The sequence below is a fragment of the Drosophila yakuba genome, chromosome 3R (assembly GCF_016746365.2).
Source record: "Drosophila yakuba strain Tai18E2 chromosome 3R, Prin_Dyak_Tai18E2_2.1, whole genome shotgun sequence".
NCBI lineage: Eukaryota > Metazoa > Arthropoda > Insecta > Diptera > Drosophilidae > Drosophila > Drosophila yakuba.
The window spans coordinates 26,457,803-26,474,316 of record NC_052530.2 but is presented as its reverse complement, the minus strand read 5'-3'; the positions used below and the strand labels follow the sequence as shown (position 1 = coordinate 26,474,316).

At 43.8% G+C, this 16,514-nt stretch overlaps 4 protein-coding genes across 4 annotated transcripts; 3 read left to right on the top strand and 1 right to left on the bottom strand.

The window, feature by feature from the left end:
* Positions 1-3,945: 3,945 nt before the first annotated feature.
* On the bottom strand, positions 3,946-4,851 carry LOC6538427 (enhancer of split m5 protein). The gene has a single exon (XM_002098915.3). The coding sequence runs from the start codon at positions 4,751-4,753 to the stop codon at positions 4,214-4,216; it is 540 nt and encodes a 179-aa protein (XP_002098951.1). The 5' UTR covers positions 4,754-4,851; the 3' UTR covers positions 3,946-4,213.
* Positions 4,852-8,143: 3,292 nt separating this feature from the next.
* LOC6538426 (enhancer of split m6 protein) lies at positions 8,144-9,264 on the top strand. The gene has a single exon (XM_002098914.3). The coding sequence runs from the start codon at positions 8,201-8,203 to the stop codon at positions 8,411-8,413; it is 213 nt and encodes a 70-aa protein (XP_002098950.1). The 5' UTR covers positions 8,144-8,200; the 3' UTR covers positions 8,414-9,264.
* A 2,681-nt stretch (positions 9,265-11,945) lies between these two features.
* On the top strand, positions 11,946-13,311 carry LOC6538425 (enhancer of split m7 protein). The gene is made up of 2 exons (XM_039375977.2): positions 11,946-12,069; positions 12,168-13,311. Exon 2 carries the CDS (start codon positions 12,424-12,426, stop codon positions 12,982-12,984), a length of 561 nt encoding a protein of 186 aa, XP_039231911.1. The 5' UTR covers positions 11,946-12,069; positions 12,168-12,423; the 3' UTR covers positions 12,985-13,311.
* Positions 13,312-15,551: 2,240 nt separating this feature from the next.
* Positions 15,552-16,305, top strand: LOC6538424 (enhancer of split m8 protein). The gene has a single exon (XM_002098912.4). The coding sequence runs from the start codon at positions 15,666-15,668 to the stop codon at positions 16,203-16,205; it is 540 nt and encodes a 179-aa protein (XP_002098948.1). The 5' UTR covers positions 15,552-15,665; the 3' UTR covers positions 16,206-16,305.
* The last annotated feature ends 209 nt before the right edge of the window (positions 16,306-16,514 follow it).

Below are 16,514 nucleotides of genomic sequence, written 5' to 3'. Positions count from 1 at the left end.
GGGGCACACAGATCCCAGATGAGGGACCAGGAATCCTTAACTGTGAGCATTTAATGCGCTGTAATTTGAAATTTATCAAATTGTATGTGGAGGCGAGGCGTTGCCCGAAGGAGCGAGATGGAGATGGAGGACAAGGATCGTCGACGAAGGAGTTGCTTTTAATTTCTGTTGCTGATGGCACACAATTAGCAGGGGACCGATTCGTATTATGATGGGTACAAAATATGTAAGAGGGAAGGAGGAGCAGGATCACGAGGACATCGTTGGAGGAGCACACGCACAGCGAGCGCCTGTTGTTTTTTTGTGCGGCTCCTTCTACTTCATTTTTTTTGTGGATCGTTGGTTGATGGCGCGTGAGGCGCTGAAGCCAAGGTTTCCCAGGATTTCTTTCGGCTTTTTGTGTCTCGGCTCCCTCTGGATATCTTTGGCGTACTTAATGGATTGTCCTCTGACTTAACCATAAATATTTGGAACCCGGTGTGAGTTGGGACAAATTAAGCAGGACTCCTCGGTGAGAAGTTGTAGGCTGGCGTTAGCAGATCGTCCTGGATCTCAGATCTATTGAACTGCTGTGGAGGTGATGATGATTATATGGTTGCCTTTGTTGGCTGGTTGGTTGTTATAATAGATCGATGAGCGGGTCAAAGGATGGGATAATTGGTTTTATTGGTGGATACTTTTGGATCCTGTTCTTTTGAAGAAGATTACTGTACCAAGGCAAGAAAACACTTAGCACGATAATTGGTATAATTTTTGGAGATATCTCAAAATATTTAAATATATATCAGAGTAAAATCGGCCCGAAGCTGTTTGCAGGGCATTTCTGCTAAAAAAAAAAAACAGAATAAATTTTTAAAGATAAACATAAATAAAAAAATCTTAAGAAAATTATATGCAAATGTTTTCAGACTTTAAATAATTCATTGGAACAACATAACAAGATTCCACAAAGTAATAACTAAAATGTTTCTATAACATTTATAAAACACCAATTCAAAGTTATTTTATTGTTTTCGTGCTCAAGTCTCAATTTAATTTTTGTACAGCTTCATTTTGCCGTAGTCCTGAAAAAGTCATCTAAAAGACACAAAATGCTGACAGGGAACTGGGCCAAATTTCGGGATTAAGAGATAAAGCCATTCCAATAAAGTCCCTCCTCTTTTCGATGCTACAAAGTATCTTTGATATAGAGGCAGAATATTTCTATAAAATCCTCTGTGTTTTATCACAACAAGAGTTGCCTCGAATCTTTTGAATATCCTTTGCTGTATCAACAGTCCCAAATTATTGAATTACTTCTAGGAATCTGACCTTTATGTCGATGGTCGATGGTCGATTCTCCCAGTTCCTCGTATCGTTTTTGGTTGACTCATGCTACCGCATTATTCGGCCTTATTATGCACGGATTGTGTCGATCTAATTGTGTTTTGGTCCTTTATTTATTTCGGTTGACTCATTGCCCCCAGTTTTCCCTCTGATGGTTACTTTTTTGTGTTCGTTGTTTTTTCTGCACTTTATTGTGTGCCCACGTGCAGGGGCAAAACAAATAAAAATAGTTAACCATTTGGATGGGAAACCAAAGCCCCGCTGGGGGTCTTTAAAATTTTGGCTGCCCCTGCAGTGGTTTTTTTCTGGGTTTTTGGTGACTACTGTGGTGCCTTCTTTTTCTCCATCACTTTGCTATCTTCCAGGGAAATCTTTGAACGAACACGTGCACTGATTTCTTATCTCAGCTCGATCATTAAAGGTTCCAAAACTGTGGATTAGCCCGACGCACACAAAAGCGGAGAAAGAGAAGAAAAAAAAAATAAAATAAAAATAAAATCAACCTGACCCTGGCAGTCCATTGTCTCCCGACCAAGTGTTCAAAGGGGGGTGGGTATGATCGTGTTTGTACACGTGACGACCTCGTTTCGCTCACAGCAGGGTGTTACGATCGAGAAACTGCGGCCCCGTCACGTCCCTCGAACCACCTATCCAACTAGCCATCCACCAAAAACCCAAATATATCCACCATATCTACCCAGAGTGGGGCAACGTGATCAACTTGCGAACGTGAAAATTTCACACATGTGCGTTCGATTGTCGGCGGGAAAAGCCCACCGATCATTGAGGTCTTCCCTCCTCCTCCGGTTTCCGCAGGTCCAGTTACACCGGACAGGACCTTCCACACCCACGCCAGCCGAAGGATGTGCTAACTGCCCGAATCTGTTACGGTATTTCCGTTTACGTTTTCCGTGGTCAGCAGCGTGAACATCAAACGAGGCGTGCGAAAAATTCCGTAGAACGAAAGATGATCTGCACTTGAGTTAGACAGACGGGCTGAGCTATAGGGATATAGTCGGAGCCATGTGTACAAGCGTAAGCATAACAATAACAAGGAGTCGCGGGGAGAGGTTCTAAGGAACTGAGATAATACGAATACTTGATGACCTCTACAAAGGCTTTAGCTGTACATGGATCGTACTCATTATAAATTATTATCTTCATCAAGGCTTACTTTAAATTACTGCTATGATAGATTCTAAAACGATTAAAGAAAAATTTATTTTGAATTTCAATGTATGTACATAATAAGTTTGGTTGATTAAGTAACTGTTTCATTTCCAACATAGAAGATATACCCAAGACTTCATTAAAATGCCAACTGTGTTAGAGTACAACCCGTACTTAAGTATGAATACGATCTGGCGGACCTACGTGGCGGTTTCTTTGGTTTTGTAATGATAAAATAACACAGACAGTAATCAGTGTGGTGATGCACCACACATGTGGGGTCCTTTGGATCATCGAGTTACACAAAGACATTGCACTTGACACGAGACAGCGAGACATGTCTTATATATTTGGTTTTTATTTTTTAGTTTACAAATTAGTATGTGCGATGGTGTGTCGCATATGCGGGAGGCGAGTTCCACGAATGCCGTGGCCGTGGCCATTGTCAATGTTGGTTTAGGATATCATCGATCCAAGCCTCAAGGAGTCCCGTTCCTCCGATCCCCGCCCATCACTCAGCACGCACGTGCAGGGCACAAAAGCGGTCGTAATTGACGGTTTAACTCGATGGGCCCGGAACCTCCCCTGGCTGACAAAAACAAGAAAAAAAGTACCAAAACGATATGTGAGCCCTGTCCGGGGGTTCGAGGGGTATGCAGATTCGACAACACTTTGCAACACGTGCAACACCACAGTGTTAAGCTGTTGATCGAGGCGTAGACAGGTCTGTGTTTTTTTTTTTTGTCTCCGGTCCTCGGGGGCGTCGCTTGGTCAGGGGTTTGACTGGGTTTATGGCCGGAGGACCTCCTACTTGGACCCGGGGGAGTTCAACTCTTCGCCGAGGAGGTCGCAGCTGAGTTGTCAAGCACGAATCTTGTTTAGATCGATCATCAGGTGGGGGAGGTACGGCTTAATGTGTGTCTTTTACACGAAAACTGGGGAATTATTCTAATGAATTGCTCAACAAGGGTGATATTCTTCTTTTAGAAGAACAAGACAATGTTCTTGAAAATCTGTTACCTTCATAGAATAGGATTACTTTTACTTGACATTGTCACCATATTGTATACAAAGAGATAGTTACTTTTATTTAAATGTTCTGTAAATCTTATTTTATTCTATTCTCTTCCTTATCTGTATATAACATACAACAGAGCTATCAAAAACCTCATAATCTTACTAAACTTTAACATATTTATAAAAAAGTTCTTAAAACTATTTGTATTCAAACCATAAAAATCTATTAATGATAGTTTTGGCCGTTAAGTTAGTTATTGTTGTTAGAAAAAATGTTCTCTGAATTCTGGTCTTCTTTTTGCTTAAGATCTAAAACAAATAAATCATATTAGGTAAATGAGTTATCTGCAAAACGAAGACTCCAAAACCAATTAGAAAGTTAGAAAGAAGCGATGTTTGTTGTTAATTTTTGTAAATAAATAGACCAAAGTATTTAAGTTTTTGTGTTTTTTTATTCTTAATAACTATTAAAGCTGTTGTGGTGTTCTCTTAAAACATAATCCTTAACAAACTAGTAAAGCTTGAGGTGTGCTTATGATCTAGGTAAAGCTGTTATCACATGGTTAACGATTCAATTGGAAGACTTGATTCGTTGCAACAGAAGTTGCTGGTGGAAGACAGGATTCAATGTCGGTGCTGAAGAAGATTCCTCAGCTGGAAGACTGGATTCGATGTCGTTGATGATGTTGGTGGTGATGATTTACCAAGGGCGCCACATGGTTTCTTCGGCTGGCTTGGGGCTGGCGGCGGATTGGGAGTCCTCGTTATCGCTGTGGTATCCCGAGGAGGCGGGACTGAGCGGGCGTGGGGTGGAGGTTGGCACTGAAGTCTGGACCTGATCGGCTTGCAGCATGCGTTGGAACTCGACGCCCAGATGGGTCATCACTGTCTTGCCAACATCCACACTCATGGCCGGGGTGCAGGCCATCACACGGGAGATCTCGCTGACGGCGTTCATGTAGCCATTCTTGAAACTATCCATGGGAAGTGGGGAGACCGGCGCCTGCTGCTTGACGACCTGTTTGCGCATGAAGACAAGTGCCGCCTCCAGCATCTCGGCCTTGTCCATTCGCAGGATGGCATCGTCGCCCTGGAACTCGGCCACCAGGGTCTTCAATGTGTCCAAACACTTGTTCATTCGGGCACGACGCTGGCGCTCCAAAAGGGGCTTCTTCACCTTCAAATAGTGCTGGGTCTTGGAGACGAAAGCGGTGTTGGTGTTGTTGCTCTGTGGTGCCATTTTGTAGTGTGTGATTGTGTTTTTCTTTTGGTAGATTTGTAGAAATGTGCTGAGCTGATCTGAACTGCTTGCAGGATGCTGCTCGAATGATGCTGGATTCCTCGACTGCACCGGCTTTTATACCCGCAGCAGCCGCAGGAGCAGCAGCAGCAGCAGCAACAGCAGCAGTGTGGAGAAGGTCCTTGCTGGAGGACCTGCTACCTGCGAGCACCGTGAAGATCTGGAAATCTTATTGCTATGCTGTGCGTGCGTGGGAAAGGAAACCGAAATCGTTGTGCAAAGAATGAGTTTTCAGGCTGCTTTCCTTGGCTCCCATTGTGTGTTTTATTCCTTTTTCAATTGTCTAGCCAAGGAGTGTGGGTCCTGGCGACGCATTGTAACTGCAATTAAACCGTAAAATGCTGGCCAAGACGTGGGAACGTGGTGCTCAGAATTGGGCCCAATTGTCTGCGACAAACTGATTCGGTTTGGGCCAGCAAATGAAAATCAAACTCGGTAAAATTGTAATTGTCTTGTTGTGGCTTACTGATCTTTGCATCGTTGAAAGGAATGAAGGAGGATCGTTTAGATCCTTTACATCAGCTACATAACTAAGTATGGGTTGTTAGAGGTTGATGTAATCATGTTCTCATACACAATCTTTATTTCGGTAACAAATTATGGATAGCAAGCATTTATAGCTATGGAACTATAAGGCATCAATTGGGTGTATCCAAAGTACTTAAAATTCTAAGGATTCCTTATCTGCCCATGCAAGTGATTATAAAATCCAATCCATTACAAACAAGCACTTAAATACACTTTCTAGTCATGGTTTTTTTTTTGGGACCCTTCACCATCGCTGCCCCATAAATCCTGACCCAATGTTCGGCCGATCCCCATGCACACTCCATCGACAACCCTTAACGTTAACCCCAATCCCCAGTCCAAATCCAATTCGAATCCCGAGAAAGTGGCTGTCACCGTTGTTAGGGGTCTTAAGGGGTCTCTCGGTTTGTTTTGCTCGATTTTCATATCGTGAGAACCGCTCGAGACGCGTCGTGTGTTTCCCACGCGATGTGCACACCTGCCATTTAAGACGCTTATATGGTTACGATTACAGGCACAGATACACGGAAAGCCGCCGAGACACAGATACTCCATACACAGACAACCACTTGGTCGTAAATACACAGAAGCAACAACCAGATGAGGGCACACACATTTATCTGTCGGCACACATTTATTGCGCCGGCGCGACGCTTATTATCAGCCCAAGTAGCAATCGTCGTGTGACTGACTGATGCACTGACGGATTGACTAACTGCCCGACTGAATAACTGCCGGACTGACTGCCGTACTGACTGGTGAACTGAGAAACCGACTGATTACTGCCTGCTTTACTTTAGTTTTTCACTCTTGTCGCCGTCATTGACGATTGTTTAATTTAAATTGCCGGCTACCAGTCGGCGGGCTTAATGATTATGGCCGGGCCCAGAGCCACACAGCCAGAGCCAGAGTTGCCATCCAAGTTCCGTGGAACTTGTACGCAATAGTTATTTGTACTTTACGACATGGGCTAATTGAACGAACGCACCCGCAGAAGAAGTTTAACGAGCCGTCTGTCATTGATTGAAGTGGTGAATGGGAGTTGCGGGGACGTGGGGACGTGGTGATTCGGACTGTCAATGGGCAATCAAATCATTAACGTATCCAAGGTGAGTGAGAATCCCCAGTAGCAGTTGGGCCAGCCAACTGACAGCCACTGGATGGATTTCAATGATCCCATCGCCTGACTTGCGTCGTCCGTTCGTGGGCCAATCCTTTGAGGGATTTATGCCGGACCACCAGTTTGTTTGTCAGGTAAATGTCGTCGGCAAATGTTTGCACAGCCATAAATTAGCCAGACGATAAGTGGACAATTGTTGGCTGACATTAGCTCAGAGCCCACAGTCCGTGGGATGCTTAGAATAATTCAGAGTTAGCTTGGTGAAGAATGGTCACTTCCTGGTGTTAATGCGATTGTTCTGGCATTATAATACCCATCATGGGAAAAACACCCAAGAAGTAGTTGGGTGGGGAACACCTTCTACATTTTTTACATTTCCTTTATTGACTGTCAAATGAAATTATAATTACTAATGCTTTTATGAATTGAGGTCGTCAAAAAATGAGATAAGGTAATTTCAAAACTTGAGATATTGTCTCACTTACAGCACTTGATTAATTACCCTATCTTATGCAATAAAACTTATCTCAAAGGTGCTTTCCACAGAAAAGATACCCCTTTTAAATGTATCTCTATAACAATAACACACAGTCAATCATTCTAATCGCTAACCATTCAAACACAATTGACTCCCCGCAAGCAATCAACCTCAAACCCACTTCGTTTGCAGCTCGTGCCGAGGAACAACCCTCGTCCGCCGAATGTCCAACTCCCAAACCCAGGCCCACAGTCAACAAACACTTCAGAATTATGAACCCATATAAGCTGAATTAAAACACTATCAGAAGACGCCACCACAAGTGAAAGCACCTTGTTCTGGCGAGGATTAACTATGCTGCGGTGCTCCACACACGTGACCAACCCACGTCCAATCAGAACAGGAGCAGCACTTGTTCACCGCCACGCGTTTGGCCCACCGCCGAGCTTTCCAGGCCCAAAAGCAAACATCAATCAGGTGGAAAGCGATTGGGAAGCCAACGCGTGACCCAACGGCGGGCGAAGCAATTAACCAAAGTTGAATCAACTCGGCAGCAGCGGCAGGAGCAGCAGCAGCAACATCAGCAAGTGCAATATGTGTCAAAAGGGGCAACAGGCACAGCAACACCAACAGCAACAGCAACAGCAACAAGGAACCACCACCACCACCAACAACACCACCAAGGCAACGAAATGAGCGGGGCTGTGGCCTAAATTGCAAACAGCTGCCACTCGAACCGTGGGATACTTTTTCCCCTAGCCTCAAAAAATCGAGATATACGCTCTGGATAGGGGAAGGAAGGCCCTTTGCTGTCGAACCTTATCCATGGGAACCACAACTGCTCAACGCTCTCAATATTTATTCTGTATTGAAATGGACAAAAAAAAAACGAGGATGGTTCGAGAAAAAAACAAAAATCCAAAGGGATGCACTGGGAGTGAGGGGAGGGGGGAAAACGAGATTATCCTGCACGTGTTGAGCTTGCTGCGGTGTTCCTTGCGCTGAAAGCGTGGCAGGCGAACGTTGGGCTGATACTTGGGATGATGTTCCTGCTGCTGTTGCTGCTGCTCCTGCGCGGAGTGTGGACATGTGTCCGCCACATGTGGCACTTGTTGTTTTGGGTGGTTGGACTTTTGGGTGGTGGTTATCTGGCGGGCTATAAAAGCGCGGCACTTGCCATCAGCCCACAACAGTTGCAATTCGAGAATCAACGCGCTAAGAACTTTTATTCGTAAAGTGATACCACACTCTTGCCATAATCATGTCGAAAGTAAAGAACTTATTGGCCAAAATGCTGCAGCGATTTGGCAAAAACAGCTCACATGCCGACAGTCAGCGGTACGATAGCCTGGAGGAGATTGCCCAGAACCAGGCCAACGAGAGGATGCTGAGGGCAACTCAAGTGGGATTGGAGGAGCACCTCGTCATCTGCTTGGAGACGGAAGCGGGCAGCTTCTACTGGCACTCGCAGTAGCAGCAAACGAAGGAACACCACCTGCCAGACAAATCTGAAATGAATCAGTGCTGAGAACCAAAACATCCGATTACGAAATTGCTCTCATGTCAACAACCGCAATTATAGTAAATAGTTAGTTGCAACAGGAGGAGCTGCACTACAAAAGACGAAGCAGCTAACCTCAATGACTACTATTATTAGTAGCATCTTCAACATCAAAAACTATAACATTAAATCCAGCAATATAACAAGGAATGATTTGGTTGAAACACCCAACTGCAATTATAATTGCAATGTCAACCAGTTACACCTCAAAAAAAAAGCTACAAGCCCACCAGCAACATCAGCAACGGCAAACCACGAAGCAACCGCAACGTTGCCAATAAAATCAACAATACCTTGTCAGAAAGCGAGAATATTAACAGCCGAAACAGTAGCAGCCACATAAACTATAACAATTGCAGCAATGCCAACAGTAGCAACATCTTAAGAAATCAAAGCATCGATGACAACAACGGCAGGCAGCACAACAATCTCAAGACAACAGCGGCAACATCATCCAAAGCCACAACTTCATGGAACAAAAACCGGTAGTTAGATGCGACCAAAGCGACTGAATGGATGAATGAATAATACAAAACATATCATTCGATGAATGAATGGAGCTGACGAACGATCGTGCGAATCGAATTGCGTGCCAGCAACAAGTATCCAACTAGTCCGGAGGATGCCACTCAGACATCCTCTCCAGTTGGAGACCTCCAATGGTTGCCAATGATGAATATTAAATACCTTTGTGATATGAACTCAAGCTAGTTAGTGTAGTATAAATGTTATTAGCTTATAAGCAAATAAATTAAAAAGAAATCCACTTAAATTATCGCTGTTTGATACGTGGGAAACGGGGTCGTTAGCAGGAAAAGCAGCCAATTGGATTCTAATTGAAAGAAAATCACCTAGCGTATGGCTTCATCAAATCTTTTAGGCGGCTTAGCAGCTCTTTGAAAATGTTTTGAACGAACATTAATTAGATCGATTGTTAGCTTTTTATATTCACCTTCCGACATTAACTAATTGAAGTTTGTTAATGGAGAAATCCCTCAGCAGCCCAACTGTGTAGCTAATTGAGATCTACTTATTAAATCAAGCGCTTTTTAATACATCAAATTGGACATAATAGGATTAGATTATAAAGGAACACTTTCGTAAACTAAAATTCCAACGAAACCAAATGCAAATCAGAGCCAAACCCCCTTAAGTTTACAACATCCCCGCATATCCGGGCATCAAAGCTAATCGCAGCAAATGATAATCGCCGCCCTGTCATTCCGCACAAAATGATAATTTCCTGTCGCCGATTCTCAAGCTTTATCCCGGCAAAAAAAATTTTAAATTTAACTCTTTTTTATATTTGTAATTCCTTTTCTTTTTTTTTTTTGCATTTCATGCGATTTTATTGCGCATGCGTGGCGTGCAGCAAGCTTCTGTTGGGGCCCTTTGGCTTTTGTCTTAAGCTGCCCGCGTCTGTCGCGCGTTTGGCGTGCCACGCATGCGCACACATATTCAATTACACGGCAGCAACATCGACTGCCCAGCAGCAGCAGCAGGAGCAGCGATTAAAGCGATGCATTGACAATAAGCCAACCCCAATGCGTGCCCAAATGCTTGCCCCCTACTTTATAAAAAGTAGAAAAAACAACAAGAGCCCGGAGCTGGCCATGTGCAGTTCGAAAAATTTTCTCACAGTCGCCAGAAAATTGTAACGGCTCGTTGTGCAGCACACTCTCAGCACGCAGTGCACACACACTTCCTGCCGCAGCCGCAGTCGCAGTCGCAGCCAGCGCGCTGCAACGTTCCTCAAACCGGCCACGAATGTATATTGTTTATATAGTTAACGAATGCGATACATTTAATCTTTAGTGTGTGTCAATTTGCCGTACAGTCATTTAGTTTGCATGTCCCTCGTCGATCCATCGAACAATCATCCCTTTTCTGGGTCCCGGGTCCCACGATGATGATGTCCCGACGTGAGCAGGAATACCATACGCGTATATGTATGCCACTTAGCGATGGTCGATCCCATTCGAACCGAAAACCCAGGGACCAAGTGTTCAACAGAAGCTACAATTCAGCATTCATAATTGACAAGAGAGGGAGCGAGGGAGAGGTCTATAGTTATGTGTAGGGCCCACGATGGACAAGAAAAAATTAAATAAAATAAAGGGCAGGTGGTAGTTTTTTCAGCACTACCCGTGACTCGCACAAGCAGCTCGGTCAGATTTACAGTGGTTCAAGTCGAATGGAAAAATGGTTGAAAATGGTTCTTAAATCACCCATCTGGATACTTGTAATGCCAAGAGAATCTGTAAAATGCAACCTTCACGAACCCTAATTTTTTCCAAGACTCAGGTTCCCACACACCGTTGCAGCTAACAAAATTATCCGTAGCAAGTAGAAAACACCTTCCACAAAAGTCCCTACATTTCGACCATATACGCCTAGAAAAACCCCAAGGAACAAATTTACCTTTCCCACGTAGCACATAGTTTAGGAAAAATTTCTTTACAAGTAGAAAGACAACGAAAAATCCGTAAACACTTACTCTTAAACCTGCGAGTCGTAAAATTGCACGCATCTTCCGTTTGGTAAAACCCCAAGAATCACATTCCAAAATTCACGTTCCCACGACTTTTAGTAGAGGTCCTGAAATTAACCGTAGCAAGTTGAGAACAGGCAACCAAACCCGTAAAATCCGTAAGGTACTGGTTTCAAAACCTGCGAGTCCTAAAATTGCACACATCCTCGCCCTGGAAAGCCCCATTTCTGACATCTCACACTTCGCATTCCCACGATCCCCCTACGAAAATTTCTAAAACTTTGCCTAGCAAGTAGATAGCAGAATGCGTAAAATCCGTAAACCTTAATTTCCACGTAGTTGGAAAAGCCTTGAAAACTTCATTCAAGCAAGGCACCTTCGAAATTCCCGCATGCGTTTCATCGGTTTGGCCCACTGTGCCATGTGCATAAGGGCTCGGAACTCGGAGCTCGGACTCGGGACTCGCACACGGGCTACCTCCGATTATAACTTATAACACCAACGAGCGAGAAAAATCTTGTGGGAAACTTGAGGGCAAAGTGTTTCCCACGATTCGAATGTCAGTGGAAAGGAAAACAGAGAAGCAGCATGTGCAACCACCGTCGCACCACCACCACTGCACCATCGCATCTTCATCCCCTGCCGAGACTCACTTACACCAAAGACACCTGGGGTCACAGCAATAGCACCGAGAATGTTTTTAGAGTTCTAGAATTTTTTTTGTATTTTTAAAAACAGTGTGGTGTACTGGGTTTACTTTTTAAGAACTGCAATGCCTACAAAGTGCATCAATATAGTTTTAAGGTATGAATGCATGACCTTATGTTAATATGTTTTAATTACATTTAATTAATTCAAAAGAAGACCATTTAAAATATTTTTTGAATAATTGTTATATAATATAATACTCAAGGTATCTTGCTTGGCTTTTTAACATAAGTCAGAACCGTAAGAGAATTATATATTCAAATAAAAAAGTTAAAAGTTTTAATATAAGTCAGAATCGTACGAAAGTTGTATTTTCAAATAGAGAAGTTAGCGTGCATTGATCATACTATTCATACTATTTTGGCCCCAGGTGTGTTCCAAACTTGTTTGTGGAGAAAAACCCACCACCGAAAATGCAGGCGAGAGGATCGTGTCCCAGTGACTGAGTAAAAGTAGTTTGTTCCGCAGGTGGTGGTTCTTCGTCGGAGACTCCGCAGCTCTCACTTCTCTCTTTCTCCGAGCAGCGTGCGCTGAGCACGAGACGCTCTCGCGGCGGCACGTGCAGCTATAAAAGCAGCGGTAACCGGAGACGCAGGCAACATTTCCAACGCAATCGTCGGGCAGTCAACATCTCAGGATAACCTACTCCGAAAGATCGAAGAAGTTCTTCAACAGGTCATTCTTCAAGTTAACAAAACACACAACATAAACAAAACCAAACACAATGGCCACCAAATACGAAATGTCCAAGACCTATCAGTACCGCAAGGTGATGAAGCCTCTGCTGGAGCGGAAGCGTCGTGCCAGAATCAACAAGTGCCTGGACGAGCTCAAGGATCTGATGGCCGAGTGCGTCGCCCAGACTGGCGATGCCAAATTCGAGAAGGCCGACATTCTGGAAGTCACCGTGCAGCATCTCCGCAAGCTCAAAGAGTCTAAGAAGCAAGTGCCAGCCAATCCCGAGCAAAGTTTCCGTGCTGGATACATCCGGGCAGCCAACGAAGTGTCCCGCGCCCTGGCCTCCCTTCCTCGCGTGGATGTGGCTTTTGGCACCACACTGATGACCCACCTGGGCATGCGTCTCAACCAACTGGAGCAGCCCATGGAACAACGACAGGCCGTCAACACTCCGCTCAGTATCGTCTGCGGATCTAGCTCGAGCTCTAGCTCATACTCCAGTGCCAGCTCCTGCTCCTCCATCAGTCCCGTTTCCAGTGGATATGCCAGCGACAACGAGTCCCTGCTCCAGATCAGCAGCCCCGGTCAGGTGTGGCGCCCCTGGTAAACTAGAGATCCACTTCGTAGGACTGAACTCCCGACGGGCAATCGCGCAATTGGAACCGCAGCTTTAGAAAAAATGCTTTACAATGATCCTCATTTATTTGTTACGTTACCAAGTTTTAGGTTTTTAAGTTAAGTCTGTGATAGGGCACGCTTTATTAACTTTTGTCTTAAATCAATCGAGCAGAAGTCTGTTTTTTACTCTACATATATACAAATGTTTACCAGCTAAGAGATCTCAAGAACACAACATGAAAAGATACAAAATGAAAAAAAACTCAAATACAAATGAAAATACAAATCAAAATATGAAACGAAATCAAACAACAATCTTATTATTTGGGGAGTCTCATTTTTACTGCACTATCCAATTGGGAAAGTCGAACTTGAATATTTGTCTTGAAATTCCAATGGGAAGAAGGTTTTATAAGTCCTCAAAATTAGTTCATTGATTATATTTATAATGTGATATACATAAATTTTAAGGTCCAATTTAATAAAATTATGCACTAGCTAATTTCGTACACGTGTAAAAGAATGGACTTCCCATAAATTATGCACATTATCTTAAAACCCATCATTATCTTAAATGACCTTTACTAATAACAAGGTTCAATAACGAGTTAAATATAATACTTAAACATGATCCACTAATGTGCACTTAGTCGTAAAGCGTGCATTTAATAATATAAAATGAAACTATACCATATTTTTACGGGGATGTTTCTTTGCATTCGAACAATGTTTTTATTAATATTATATTTAAGGAACCCGTTTACCAACCAAACGAATGCACTTGACTCCCTATATCACAATACAATACATTGTTCGAAACCTCAAAAGCCGACCTGTAATATGTTCACCAGTAAAAGGCCTATAAGAATGGTCAAGAACGATATAATTTCCAGCACACGTTTAGATAACATACCGCACAATATACCCTATTATATTTAATCCCTCTATATGTTTCCTTTTACAATTAATCAATCAAATTGCAACACCTATTTGGGGTGCAAGAGCAGTACGTAAATTCATAAGTATTCAGTCCCAAACTCCTATTACATTAGTGACCTATGACACCCAAAATTCTGTAAGAAGTGAGAGCATCCCTCCCCATTACAATAATCAATGACGTTATTTTCCACCCATAAAATGTCAATATTAAGAGCTCTCAAGATTTGTAAGGGAGATATACAAATCCATCTCAATTATTAAGTGAGGAAATACCATTCCTTGGGCGATTGCAAGGGATGTACACAAATCCCATAGGTAGGCATTGAAGGCAGAAGCCCATTAGTTTTCTATTAGAAAATTACATTATTTATCATATTTTTTGGGTTAATAAAAAGTTAAATTGAAAGTGAAATGTATTCAACAGAATCCAAAAACACTTTCACTTAAGCGCATGCATAACAGAAGATTTGCAAACTAAAACTACATAATATTACCTAATTAGGAATGAGTTAAATTATTTTAATCTCCCATTGAATAACTACAGAAAAAAATTTTGTATCATTGGAAGTTCGAATCAAATGACCTTTAAATCCTTTGATAACAATCCATAAAATTGTACTTCTTATTAGGATGAGTCACATATTCAATCAACCATCGGAAGCAAATATAATATGACAGCTAACTATTCGAAAAGTGAACATCAATTAACCGGTGAAAAATTACTAATTACCAATTAGGGGGTTGCAGGGAGTCAAGTACGTGCATCCCATAGGTAGGCATTCCGGCACAAGGCCCACCTCACCTCACCCTGGGCATTGAGTTCTCAACCTCAGCCACGAGTGTGGCACGCGGGGCACACTTTCTGCGCCCGTTTGACCCACGTCCCCCTGCCAACCACCCAAAAACCGAGATCAGACAGCCCAAAACGATGGAACGATCGAACAAGCAAGGCGACCCGGCACGAAGCCAATATGCCACATCCACTAATTGTGTCCAATAAACACTCGTCGACGGGGCAGTGTGGGAACGGAAAGAGGAGATCTCGGAGTTCGCAGTTCGGAGGTCGGAGCAGGAGTAGGAGTAGGGGCTTATACAATCATCGTCTGCTGGCATTGATGAAACAATAAGCGAGTAGATGGCACGGCAGGATAACAATGCCAGCGCAGCCCACGCACAACCAGATCGGCTCCCCTCCCCTGCTCATCATCCATGAACGTTCCCATTCCAAATACGACAGGATGAGGCAGTGAAGTATGCATTAAGGATAATAACACCGGCCCAGAAAGCAATGCGAGCAGCCAAAAACAGCGACAGCTGCAAAAATGTGCCCTGATCCTTAAACTCGAAAAAAAAAAAAAAATGAGAAGCGGAGCGGAGCGAAGCATGTGGCCAAAAGGGAAAACAAACGAGAAAAAATTGTGTGAGAAACTTACTTTCAGCTCGGTTCCCACGCCACGAGCCACAAGGATTGTCCTCCGTCCTACGAAGTTGCAGCTGTTCCTTGTGAAAGAGACGGCACTAGCTGGGCTCAGCCATGCGAGCGAAAGAGAGGGCAGGAAAGGTGCGTATCAGAGGGTGGATTTCAGGGACCAGGGAGCGGTATAAAAGGACGGGACCTCGCTGAGCAGAATATCACTCACGATTACGCCGTCGAGCAGGCAACAACAAGCCGAATACAAAATTTTTCAAAAATTTTCAAAACTACGTAACCTACTCTACCAAAACACAAAAATGGAATACACCACCAAGACCCAGATCTACCAGAAGGTGAAGAAGCCAATGCTGGAACGCCAGCGACGTGCCCGCATGAACAAGTGCCTGGACAACCTGAAAACACTTGTCGCCGAGCTGCGAGGTGATGATGGCATCCTGCGCATGGACAAGGCCGAGATGCTCGAGTCAGCTGTGATCTTCATGCGCCAGCAAAAGACAACAAAGAAGGTGGCCCGGGAAGAGCAATCCCTCCCCCTGGACAGCTTCAAGAATGGCTACATGAATGCCGTCAACGAGGTGTCACGTGTCATGGCCTCCACACCTGGCATGAGCGTCGACCTGGGCAAATCGGTGATGACTCACCTGGGACGCGTCTACAAGAACCTGCAGCAGTTCCACGAAGCACAGTCCGCCACCGACTTCCTCCAGAACTCAATGGACTGCTCCTCAATGGACAAGGCTCCGCTCAGCCCCGCCTCCTCCGGATATCACAGCGACTGCGACAGCCCCGCCCCCTCGCCACAGCCCATGCAGCAGCCCTTGTGGCGCCCCTGGTAAAAAAAATAGGGGTTAAGTGGCAAGAAGGTGAAGGGGAAGTGGGAATGGGAGAACCAACCAACAACGCATCTGTGATAGCCCAACTGTGATGGCAACAAAATAGCAAAATGAAAAAAGCAATTAGCAAAACAATTAAAACAAATATAAACCAATTTAAACGAATATCAAAAAAATTTACTTTTTTGGGATGTGGGAAATGGGAAAGAATTTACAGTATCTTAGTTGGTGGCAATTGGAATCCTTGTTGGTAATACCAATTAGGAAATATTGATCAACTTTTAATATGACAATATGCAATCGCATTATATA

Bases quoted from the DNA above. Each gene is read 5' to 3' on its own strand.
- LOC6538427 (XM_002098915.3), bottom strand. From the start codon at position 4,753: ATGGCACCACAGAGCAACAACACCAACACCGCTTTCGTCTCCAAGACC.
- LOC6538424 (XM_002098912.4), top strand. From the start codon at position 15,666: ATGGAATACACCACCAAGACCCAGATCTACCAGAAGGTGAAGAAGCCA.
- LOC6538426 (XM_002098914.3), top strand. From the start codon at position 8,201: ATGTCGAAAGTAAAGAACTTATTGGCCAAAATGCTGCAGCGATTTGGC.
- LOC6538425 (XM_039375977.2), top strand. From the start codon at position 12,424: ATGGCCACCAAATACGAAATGTCCAAGACCTATCAGTACCGCAAGGTG.